General features: G+C 48.1%; 1 protein-coding gene across 1 annotated transcript in view; it reads left to right on the top strand.

The window, feature by feature from the left end:
• Positions 1–4,400: 4,400 nt before the first annotated feature.
• Positions 4,401–13,094, top strand: part of RRP12 (ribosomal RNA processing 12 homolog) — an 86,236-nt gene continuing 77,542 nt past the window's right edge. The window contains exons 1-3 of the mRNA XM_068258137.1: positions 4,401–4,616; positions 6,283–6,506; positions 7,310–7,393. Coding sequence (XP_068114238.1) covers positions 4,475–4,616; positions 6,283–6,506; positions 7,310–7,393 — 450 coding nt within the window. The 5' untranslated portion in view covers positions 4,401–4,474. The remainder of the gene's footprint in view (positions 4,617–6,282; positions 6,507–7,309; positions 7,394–13,094) is intronic.

The following is a 13,094-nucleotide window of genomic DNA, read 5'->3' as shown; positions in this document are numbered from 1 at the left end:
GAAATAAACGATTCTGATTCTATGTATGTGCCGTGATCACTGGAAAACGCCTTAACCGATTTCAGCGAAACTTGGTATACAGATCTCTTACTACCTGGGATGATATGTTCTGGGTGTCTCATATCCCCCCTGCACACCTGGGAGGAACCACAAACAGCCAATCAGATTTCACCCATTTACCTCAATAGAAAAAATTTAAAATGCTGCCATTCTCAGTATAGACTTTCCCTGGTTGTAATACACACAGATCACCGGCAGAGGGCAGCAACGTGCAATATGTAGGGAGATGCAGCTCAGTAAGACTGACCCGAGTGTAATACACACAGATCACCAGCAAAGGGCGGCGCTGTGCTGCTGTGTGTAGGAAGTTGCAGTTCAGTCTATAGACCAGTGGTTCTCAAACTAAGGCCCCGGGCCGAATGTGGCCCCCTGAGGCTTTTTTACCGGCTCCTCACGCACAAAATGTATTATAGATGCGGTCAGCTACATCTTTAAATATTGGTGTTCCGCATATAGAATGAAGCTAGAAAGCAGTAATTTGCTGGTTTCCAATCAAATTCCACATCAGGTGACACTGTTGTCCAATTAGACTGCAGGTTGTCACCTGTGTATCAGGAATCAGGAATTCTTTATTTCGCCATGCTTCACTGTCTGGCCCGCCAAGACTTCTACATCATCTTATGTATACTCCGGCCCCCAGCAGTCTGAAGCAGGGGCGGACTGACCATTAGGGCACTCGGGCACGGACCGAGGGCCCGTGGTCAGGGGGGGCCCGCCACCCGCCATAGAACCCTGAGCAGCCAGGAGGGGAGACAGCCAGTGAAGGAGGGCGATGGGCATAGCAGCGGAGAAGGGGGGAAGTTTACCCCCCCTCCTCTCACCTTGGGGCCCCCCTTCCTGGCTCTCCCCTCCGTAATCTGTAAGACAGCTGGAAGCGGCTGACAGCGGGCGGAGACGCTGTTCAGCCACCGGAGGGATCGCTGATCTGTGTGCAGCTAGTGTGGGCTTGAGAAGCCCAGACTAGCTGCACACAGATCAGCGATGCCTCCGGTGGCTGAACAGCGGTAAGTCTCCGCCCGCTGTCAGCCGCTTCCAGCTGTCTTACAGATTACGGAGGGGAGAGCCAGGAAGGGGGGCCCCAAGGTGAGAGGAGGGGGGGAAACTTCCCCCCTTCTCCGCTGCTATGCCCATCGCCCTCCTTCACTGGCTGTCTCCCCTCCTGGAGACACCTACAAGCCTGGCTGCATATACTGGGGAGACCTATACACCTGGCTGCATATACTGGGGGCACCTATAGACCTGGCTATACTGGGGAGACCTATACATCTGGCTGCATATACTGGGGGCACCTATACACCTGACTACATATACTGGGGGCACTTATACACCTGACTACATATACTGGGGGGGGGCACTTATAGACCTAGCTACATATACTAGGGGCACTTACAGACCTGGCTATACTGGGGAGACCTATACACCTGGCTGCATATACTGGGGGCACCTATACACCTGGCTACATATACTGGGGGCACTTATAGACCTAGCTACATATACTGGGGGCACCTATAAACCTGGCTATACTGGGGACACCTATACATCTGGCTGCATATACTGGGGGCACCTATACACCTGACTACATATACTGGGGGCACTTATACACCTGACTACATATACTGGGGGCACTTATAGACCTAGCTACATATACTGGGGGCACCTATAAACCTGGCTATACTGGGGACACCTATACACCTGGGGGCACTTATACACCTGGCTATACTGGGGAGACCTATACATCTGACTGCATATACTGGGGGCACCTATACACCTGACTACATATACTGGGGGCACCTATAGACCTGGCTATACTGGGGACACCTATACACCTGGCTACATATACTGGGGACACCTAAAGACCTGGCTATCTATACAGGAGACACCTATAGACCTGGCTATCTGTACTGGGGACACCTATAGGCCTGGCTACCTATTCTGGAGACACCTGTAGACCTGGCTACCTATACTGGGGACAGCTATAGACCTGGCTATCTTAACTGGGGACATCTATAGACCTGGCTATCTTAAATGGGGACATCTATAGACCTGGTTATCTATTCTGGGGACACCTGTAGATTAGGCTACTTATACTGGGGACACCTATAGACCTGGATACCTGCACTGGGAAAACCTATAGACCTGGATACTTCCACTGGGGATACCCTTTGACCTGGTTACCTATACTGGGGGCACCTATTTTGGGGGAACTGCTGCCAGATTAACTATTTTTGGGGGACTGCTGCTGCCAGATTAAGTGTATTTTGAGAAACAGCTGCCAGATTATGTGTATTTTTGGGGAACCGCTGCCAGATTGTGTATAATGGGGGAACTGCTGCTTCCAGATTCTGTGTATTTTGGGGGAACCACTGCTGCTACATGTATTTTTGGTGATCCGCTGCCAAATTATGTTTATTTGGGGGAACCGCTGCTGCCAGATAACGTCTATTTTGGGGGAACGACTGCCATATTATCTGTATTTTGGAGGAACCTCTGCCAAATTGCATGGATTTTTTGTGAAATGCTGTCAGATTACATGTATTTTGGGGGGAAGCACTATGGCAGAGTGCAAACTTCCCCAGCAGACCTTTTACACCACTGCTAAGGTCATGTATATTTTGCCCCACCCATGACCACGCCCACATTCTGTTGCGTGACCACACCCATTTTTTGGCGTTTTTGTCACTATGTAATATCTCAATATAACATATTTACTGTTGTCCAGGGCCGGGACAAGGTCCACCACCAACAGAGGCTGAGCTGCTCAAGTGCGCCCCCCCCCCCCCCCCCAAAAAAAAAAAATTACAATCGGTCATAAAATAAGATAATGTTCTAATTACCCTGTATATGACATGGATTCGATTGTGAGCTCCTCTGACATGACTACATACTCTGTAAAGTGCTGCAGAATATGTCAGTGCTGTATAAATACATAATAATAATAATATGATAGGACATAAGACTATGACTATGGTAGGATTAGATTGTGAGCTCCTCTGAGGACAGTCAGTGACATGATTAATTGATTATGTGCTCTGTAAAGTGCTGCAGAAGATGTCAGTGCTATATAAATATATAATAATAATATGATAGGACATGAGACTATGACTATGGTAGCATTAGATTGTGAGCTCTTCTGAGGACAGTCAGTAAAGTGCTGCAGAAGATGTCAGTTCTATATAATATCAGGGCTGACTGACAGAGCTGTGAACAATACTGGAGTGTCCAGAAGGTGAGTGTGACAGGGTGGGCATTGGGCAGAAAGGTGGAAGGACAGGGAAATGTTGAGGAGGAGAGACTGACAGACTGCGGTAAAAGAAAGAGAGAGAGAATGCCTATGGTAAAAACATTACATCACAGGGCATGTTACCTCTTCCTTTTTGCTCATTGGTCTGGCATCTGCTCCTCTGAAATTTACTGCTGGGCTGTGGGCTGGCTCTGTCCTCCGTGTCACACTCTGACATGCTGGCTCTTGTCTGTGTCTCTTCTCAACCCCCTCCTGTCAGCGTACATACGGCTCACTGCTCCCTGTGCTTTTGAAGACACGCTCCAGCGCTGACATCTGTCCTTCCCTTCTATTGAATTTCGCGCTGGCCAGTGACACACCACGTGAGAGACAGAGCTAAGGAGAGGAATCAGGAGGAGGGGCGGCCTGTCTAGATACAGTTGCATGTGCGGGCGGGCGGCTTTTGTCCTATAGATACTTTGTGTAACAGGCCCTCCTGCGTCCCAGAAGTATAGCGCACAGCGGCACCAGGTGAAAACAGTGTCAGGAGGCAAACAGCAGGACGTACAGATAGCGCTCATCCAGACCAGCGCTCATAGGCTGGAGCCTCGCCAGCCTCTGTGTCGGCCCGGCTCTGCTGTTGTCAATAAATTATTATATCTTAGTCTGTAAAAATATAACGTGAAAGGTGGGAAACACTGGTATGTGGGGGGCCCCATAATCTCCTATTGCCCGGGGGCCCCATGAGTTGTCAGTCCGCCCCTGGTTTGAAGTATGTTGACCCGGCCTTCGACCCAAAACGTTTGGGGACCCCTGCTATACACTTTCCATGGGTGTAATACACACAGATCACCAACAGAGGGCTGTGTGTAGGGAGTTGCAGTTCAGTCTATAGACTTTCCCCAGGTGTAATACACACAGATCACCAGCAGAGGGCGGCGGCGTGCTGTGTGTGTGGAATGCAGTTCAATCCATATATTTTCCCCGGGTGTAATACACACAGATCACCAGCAGAGGGCAGCAACGTGCTATATGCAGGTTAAGCAGTCTATAGACTTTCTTCGGGTGTAATACATACTAATCACCAGCAGAAGGCAGCGGCGTGCCGTATGCAGGGCGGCCACACTGCGCAGGACCGGAAGTGAGGCGTGCAGGGGACACACGTGGGTAGAGCGTGGCCGGTGCAGCTGATTGATGATGGGGAAGTCGGGGAAGCTGCGCTCTGGGGTCGCCGGGAAAGTGAAGCGATGGAAGAAGGGGCAGAGCAGCGTCTCCAACCCCGAGTCCCGGAGACACCGAGAGGCCGCCAAGAGCAGATTCTTCAGCCGACCCGCAGGTGAGACACCCGGGGAACCAGAACTTCCGGTACACCCCCCCCCAACTCTCATCACCCCCTCCCAGCCAACAGTGCCAGCTGTGCCCCCCTGATCTGTGTCCCCCAGTACTGATCCCTGCAGAGCCTGCTGTGCCCCCCTGATCTGTGTCCCCCAGTACTGATCCCTGCAGAGCCTGCTGTGCCCCCCTGATCTGTGTCCCCCAGTACTGATCCCTGCAGAGCCAGCTGTGCCCCCCTGATCTGTGTCCCCAGTACTGATCCCTGCAAATCCAGTTGTGTCCCCCTGATCTGTGTCCCCCAGTACTGATCCCTGCAGAGCCAGCTGTGTCCCCCTGATCTGTGTCCCCAGTACTGATCCCTGCAGAGCCAGCTGTGCCCTCCTGATCTGTGTCCCCCAGTACTGATCCCTGCAGAGCCAGCTGTGCCCCCCTGATCTGTGTCCCCCAGTACTGATCCCTGCAGAACCATCTGTGCCCCCAGTACTGATCTGTGTCCCCCAGTACTGATCCCTGCAGGGCCAGCTGTGTCCCCCTGATCTATGTCCCCCAGTACTGATCCCTGCAGAGCCAGCTGTGTCCCCCTGATCTGTGTCCCCCCCAGTACTGATCCCTGCAGAGCCATATGTTTCCCCTCAGTACTGATCCCTGCAGAGCCATATGTTTCCCCCCAGTACTGATCCCTGTAGAGCCTTCTGTGCCCCCCTGATCTGTGCCCCCCAGTACTGATCCCTGCAGTGCCATCTGTGCCCCCCTTATCTATGTCCCCCGGTACTGATCCCTGTAGAGCCAGCTGTGCCCCCCAGTACTGATACCTGCAGAGTCAGCTGTGCCCCCTGATCTGTGCCCCCCAGTACTGATCCCTGCAGAGCCAGCTGTGCCCCCCTGATCTGTGTCTCCCAGTACTGACCCCTGCAGAGCCATCTGTGTCCCCCTGATCTTTGTCCCCCAGTACTGATCCCTGCAGAGCCATCTGTGTCCCCCTGATCTATGTCCCCCCAGTACTGATCCCTGCAGAGCCTGCTGTGCCCCCCTGACCTGAGCCCTCCAGCACTGATCCCTGCAGAGCCTGCTGTGCCCCCCTGATCTGGGCCCCCCCAGTACTGATCCCTGCAGAGCCAGCTGTGTCCCCCTGATCCGTGTCCCTAGTACTGATCCCTGCAGAGCCAGCTGTGTCCCCCTGATCCGTGCCCCTAGTACTGATCCCTGCAGAGCCAGCTGTGTCCCCCTGATCTGTGTCCCCCAGTACAGATCTCTGCAAAAACAGCTTTAAGTAGCAGTACCCCAATTATTATCTCCTCGGAGAAAAGTGTGCTCCCTTGATCTGTGTCCTCCGGTAGCTGTCCCTAGTTCTGGAAAACCAGCTGTGCTCTCCTTATTTGTGCATCCTGGTATCCGTCCCTCTTACCCATCCCTGTGCTTACCTGATCTGTGCATTTTGGTACTAATGTTAGGCAGTCATTCTGTCATCACTGTCCTGTCATTAACCCCTGTAATGTGTTCTGTCATCACTGACCCCTGCAATATCGCTCTGACATCACTGACCCCTGCAGTATCGCTCTGACATCACTGACCCCGGTGGTGATTATGATGTGAAGTCATCCAGGGTTTCCATATTTTCCCGCAGATCTTTAGTTTGTCGGGTAAGATGTGGTTTTTCTCTCCTCCAGGTAAAAGTGATCTGACGGTTGATGCTCTGAAGCTCCACAATGACCTCCAGTCCGGTTCGGTCCCCAGCTGGAAGAAGTCTGAGGAGAATGTGGAAGATGAGATGGAATTGGCCCTCACACAGAAGTCTGGCGCCACCTTCCTCAGCGGACTGTCAGACTGCACTAACGTCACATTCGGGAAAGTGCAGCGGCTCTGGGAGTCCAACTCTGCGGCTCACAAGGAGGTGTGTTATGTTGTTCAGTGGCAGAATCCTCGCTCAGATTCCCAGTAATAACCGCCCCTCCTGCGTGTCACATGGCAGTTCCTCCTACCCCTCTATGCAGGAGCTGGGCCCACCTGGGTCATGTGATGTGGGCCATACTTCTAGGGCGGAGAATGCTTAACCTGCACTCCCTGGGTATATGCCAAACTGTAGTCGGCATGATCAAGCCATATTTTGGAGGTGTTTGGTTACAACCTCTTTAGAATCCCTAAAATGTACAAGGCTTGTGAGAGGCACTTCTAAATTGTGTTTATTGATGCAGACACAAAGCCAACGTTTCAATACATACACATCCCTTCATCAGGGCAAACAGGTCATACCTATTATCCCTGATGAAGGGACTTGTATGTCCCGAAACGTTGGCTTTGTGTCTGCATCATTTTGGAAGTGCCGGCCTCTTACAAGCCTCTCATATCTCTTATGGCTTTTAGGGAGGAGTGTCGGGATTGGCTGCTCAGCTGCTGTAGGGTTGTCTCTCTACCAGAGACTGACAGGTGAGCGTGTCTTCAGTGGCCCAAACAGTGAGTCCTTCCTCAGAAAACATGCTCCACATCACTGCAGGCTCACATATAACCCACCTGGAGCCTGGCTTCATAAAGGGGGAGGCTGTAGCCTATTGCCAAGGAGGAGATGCAATGATATCTACCTTTCTAATATACCTGATTGAATGCACTCGGTGGGAGATTGGCCAATGGCTGGCTGATCAGAATTGTAAGTGTGTACCGGGCTGTAGAGTGTAACGATCTGTTGCTTGCGTGTTTCAGATCTGCGCGGTCCTGGCTGCTGTCACGGAAGTGATCCGATCTCAGGGAGGAAAGGAAACCGAGACGGAATACTTTGCTGCTCTGGTAAGTTAATTCTCTGCATATTATCAGGATGTGATCATACTTATTACAGGCCAAATCTGGCTCTACTATCATTAGAAATTATGAACAGCACGGTGGCGTAGTGGGTGGTACTCTTGATTTGCAACAATGGGTCCCTGGTTGGAGTCCCAGGCAGGGAACTATCTCTATGGAGTTTATATGTTCTTCCTGTGTCTACGTGGGTTTCCTCTGGGCACTCCGGTTTCCTCCCACATCCCAAAAACATACAGAAAAGTGAAATGGCTTCCCCCCCCCCCTAAATTGGCCCTAGCCTATGATGGGCGTATGACTATGGTAGGATTAGAGTGTGAGCTCCTCTGAGGACAGTCAGGGACATGACTATGTACTCTGTAATGTGCTGCAGAAGATGTCAGAGCTATAAATACATAATAATAATATGGTAGGACATTACACTATGACTATGGTAGGATTAGATTGTGAGCTCCTATGAGGACAGTCAGTGACATGACTATGTACTCTGTAATGTGCTGCAGGAGATGTCAGTGCTATATAAATACATAATAATATGGTAGGACATTAGACTATGACTGTGGCAGGATTAGAGTGTGAGCTCCTCTGAGGACAGTCAGTGACATGACTATGTACTCTGTAATGTGCTGCAGAAGATGTCAGTGCTATATAAATACATAATAATAATATGGTAGGACATTACACTATGACTATGGCAGGATTAGAGTGTGAGCTCCTCTGAGGACAGTCAGTGACATGACTATGTACTCTGTAATGTGCTGCAGAAGATGTCAGTGCTATATAAATACATAATAATAATATGGTAGGACATTACACTATGACTATGGTAGGATTAGATTGTGAGCTCCTCTGAGGACAGTCAGTGACATGACTATGTACTCTGTAATGTGCTGCAGGAGATGTCAGTGCTATATAAATACATAATAATAATATGGTAGGACATCAGACTATAACTATGGTAGGATCAGATTGTGAGCTCCTCTGAGGACAGCCAGTGACATGACTATGTACTCTGTAATGTGCTGCAGGAGATGTCAGTGCCATATAATAATATAGCAATAATATGGTAGGACATTAGACTGTGACTGTGACTATGGTAGGATTAGATTGTGCGCTCCTCTGATGACAGTCAGTGACATGACTATGTACTCTGTAATGTGCTGCAGAAGATGCCAGTGCTATATAAATACATAATAATATGGTAGGACATTAGACTATGACTATGGTTGGATTAGAATGTAAGCTCCTCTGAGGACAGTCAGTCAAAAGAAGGACTTTACAGGCTCAGAAAGGTCAAAAATAGTGAGATATCTTGCAGAGGGATGCAGCACTCTTAAAATTGCAAAGCTTCTGAAGCGTGATCATCGAACAATCAAGCGTTTCATTCAAAATAGTCAACAGGGTCGCAATAAGCAAGTGGAAAAACCAAGGCGCAAAATAACTGCCCATGAACTGAGAATAGTCAAGCGTGCAGCTGCCAAGATGCCACTTGCCAACAGTTTGGCCATATTTCAGATCTGCAACATCACTGGAGTGGCCAAAAGCACAAGGTGTGCAATACTCAGAGACATGGCCAAGGTAAGAAAGGCGAAAGACGACCACCACTGAACAAGACACACAAGCTGAAACATCAAGACTGGGCCAAGAAATATCTCAAGACTGATTTTTCTAAGGTTTTATGGACTAATGAAATGAGAGTGAGTCTTGATGGGCCAGATGGATGGGCCCGTGGCTGGATTGGTAATGGGCAGAGAGCTCCAGTCCGACTCAGACGCCAGCAAGGTGGAGGTGGAGTACTGGTTTGGGCTGGTATCATCAAAGATGAGCTTGTGGGGCCTTTTCGGGTTGAGGATGGAGTCGAGCTCAACTCCCAGTCCTACTGCTAGTTTCTGGAAGACACCTTCTTCAAGCAGTGGTACAGGAAGAAGTCTGCATCCTTCAAGAAAAACATGATTTTCATGCAGGACAATGCTCCATCAAACGCGTCCAAGTACTCCACAGCGTGGCTGGCAAGAAAGGGTATAAAAGAAGAAAAACTAATGACATGGCCTCCTTGTTCACCAGATCTGAACCCCATTGAGAACCTGTGGTCCATCATAAAATGTGAGATTTACAAGGAGGGAAACCAGTACACCTCTCTGAACAGTGTCTGGGAGGCTGTGGTTGCTGCTGCACGCAATGTTGATGGTGAACAGATCAAAACACTGATAGAATCCATGGATGGCAGGCTTTTGAGTGTCCTTGCAAAGAAAGGTGGCTATATTGGTCACTGATTTGTTTTTGTTTTGTTTTTGAATGTCAGAAATGTATATTTGTGAATGTTGAGATGTTATATTGGTTTCACTGGTAAAAATAAATAATTGAAATGGGTATATATTTGTTTTTTGTTAAAGAGAACCCGAGGTGTGTTTAAAGAATGTTATCTGCATACAGAGGCTGGATCTGCCTATACAGCCCAGCATCTGTTGCTATCCCAAACCCCACTAAGGTCCCCCTGCACTCTGCAATCCCTCATAAATCACAGCCGTGCTGTGAGGCAATGTTTACATCTGTAGTGTCAGTCTCAGCTGCTCCCCCGCCTCCTGCATAGCTCCGGTCCCTGCCCCCGTCCCTTCCCTCCAATCAGCAGAGAGGGAAGGGATGCAGGCGGGGACTGGAGTTCTGCAGGAGGCGGGGAGAGCAACAGACTGACACTATAGAGATAAACACAGCCAGCTCTGACAAGCTGTTTGTCAGCAGCGTGGCTGTGATTTATAAGGGATTGCAGAGTGCAGGGGGACCTTAGGGGGGTTTGGGATAGCAACAGAGGCTGGGCTGTATAGGCAGATCCAGCCTCTGTATGCAGATAATATTCTTTTAAACCCACCTCGGGTTCTCTTTAAGTTGCCTAATAATTATGCACAGTAATAGTCACCTGCACACACAGATATCCCCCTAAACTAGCTAAAACTTAAAACAAACTAAAAACTACTTTCAAAAATATTCAGCTTTGATATTAACCACCCTGGCGTTCTGATTAAATCGCCAGGGTGGCTGCGGGAGGGGTTTTTTTAAATAAAAAAAAAACTATTTCATGCAGCCAACTGAAAGTTGGCTGCATGAAAGCCCACTAGATGGCGCTCCGGAGGCGTTCTTCCAATCGCCTCCGGCGGCCAGAAGTAACACGGAAGGCCGCAATAAGCGGCCTTCCGTGTTTCGCTTACCTCGTCGCCATGGCGACGAGCGGAGTGACGTCATGGACGTCAGCCGACGTCCTGACGTCAGCCGCCTCCGATCCAGCCCTTAGCGCTGGCCGGAACTGTTTGTTCCGGCTACGCTGGGCTCGGGCGGCTGGGGGGACCCTCTTTCGCCGCTGCACGCGGCGGATCGCCGCGCTGCAGCGGCGATCAGGCAGCACACGCGGCTGGCAAAGTGCCGGCTGCGTGTGCTGCTTTTTATTTCATTAAAATCGGCCCAGCAGGGCCTGAGCGGCAGCCTCTGGCGCGCTCAGCTGGTTAATGAGTTTGTTGGGTTCATTGAGAACATGGTTGTTGTTCAATAATAAAATTTATTCCTCAAAAATACAACTTGCCTAATAATTCTGCACTCCCTGTAAGGTAGGACATTAGACTATGACTATGGTTGGATTAGATTGTGAGCTCCTCTGAGGACAGTCAGTGACATGATGACTATGTACTCTGTAATGTGCTGCAGGAGATGTCAGTGCTATATAAATACATAATAATAATATGGTAGGACATTAGACTATGACTATGGAAGGATTAGAGTGTGAGCTCCTCTGAGGACAGCCAGTGACATGACTATGTACTCTGTAATGTGCTGCAGGAGATGTCAGTGCTATATAAATACATAATAATAATATGGTAGGACATTAGACTATGACTATGGAAGGATTAGAGTGTGAGCTCCTCTGAGGACAGCCAGTGACATGACTATGTACTCTGTAATGTGCTGCAGGAGATGTCAGTGCTATATAAATACATAATAATAATATGGTAGGACATTAGACTATGACTATGGTAGGATTAGAGTGTGAGCTCCTCTGAGGACAGTCAGTGACATTGCTATATACTCTGTATTGTGCTGCAGAAGATGGCAGTGCTATATAAATACATAATAATAATATGGTAGGACATTAGACTATGGTAGGATTAGAGTGTGAGCTCCTCTGAGGACAGTCAGTGACATGACTATGTACTCTGTAATGTGCTGCAGAAGATGTCAGTGCTATATAAATACATAATAATAATATGGTAGGACTAGGACTATGGTAGGATTAGAGTGTGAGCTCCTCTGAGGACAGTCAGTGAAATGACTATGTACTCTGTAATGTGCTGCAGAAGATGTCAGTGCTATATAAATACATAATAATAATATGGTAGGACATTAGACTATGACTATGGTAGGATTAGAGTGTGAGCTCCTCTGAGGACAGTCAGTGACATGACTGTACTCTGTAATGTGCTGCAGAAGATGTCAGTGCTATATAAATACATAATAATAATATGGTAGGACATTAGACTATGACTATGGTAGGATTAGAGTGTGAGCCCCTCTGAGGACAGCCAGTGACATGACTATGTACTCTGTAATGTGCTGCAGAAGATGTCAGTGCTATATAAATACATAATAATAATATGGTAGGACATTAGACTATGACTATGGTAGGATTAGAGTGTGAGCCCCTCTGAGGACAGCCAGTGACATGACTATGTACTCTGTAATGTGCTGCAGAAGATGTCAGTGCTATATAAATACATAATAATAATATGGTAGGACATTAGACTATGACTATGGTAGGATTAGAGTGTGAGCTCCTCTGAGGACAGTCAGTGACATGACTGTACTCTGTAATGTGCTGCAGAAGATGTCAGTGCTATATAAATACATAATAATAATATGGTAGGACATTAGACTATGACTATGGTAGGATTAGAGTGTGAGCCCCTCTGAGGACAGCCAGTGACATGACTATGTACTCTGTAATGTGCTGCAGGAGATGTCAGTGCTATATAAATACATAATAATAATATGGTAGGACATTAGACTATGACTATGGTAGGATTAGAGTGTGAGCTCCTCTGAGGACAGTCAGTGACATTGCTATATACTCTGTATTGTGCTGCAGAAGATGGCAGTGCTATATAAATACATAATAATAATATGGTAGGACATTAGACTAGGACTATGGTAGGATTAGAGTGCGAGCTCCTCTGAGGACAGTCAGTGACATGACTGTACTCTGTAATGTGCTGCAGAAGATGTCAGTGCTATATAAATACATAATAATAATATGGTAGGACATTAGACTATAGTAGGATTAGAGTGTGAGCTCCTCTGAGGACAGTCAGTGACATGACTATGTACTCTGTAATGTGCTGCAGAAGATGTCAGTGCTATATAAATACATAATAATAATATGGTAGGACTAGGACTATGGTAGGATTAGAGTGTGAGCTCCTCTGAGGACAGTCAGTGAAATGACTATGTACTCTGTAATGTGCTGCAGAAGATGTCAGTGCTATATAAATACATAATAATAATATGGTAGGACATTAGACTATGACTATGGTAGGATTAGAGTGTGAGCTCCTCTGAGGACAGTCAGTGACATGACTGTACTCTGTAATGTGCTGCAGAAGATGTCAGTGCTATATAAATACATAATAATAATATGGTAGGACATTAGACT

This window comes from Hyperolius riggenbachi, chromosome 10 (genome assembly GCF_040937935.1).
Source record: "Hyperolius riggenbachi isolate aHypRig1 chromosome 10, aHypRig1.pri, whole genome shotgun sequence".
NCBI classification, from domain to species: domain Eukaryota; kingdom Metazoa; phylum Chordata; class Amphibia; order Anura; family Hyperoliidae; genus Hyperolius; species Hyperolius riggenbachi.
Note: the sequence above shows the minus strand (reverse complement) of the source record. Positions and strands in the feature narration are given on the sequence as shown.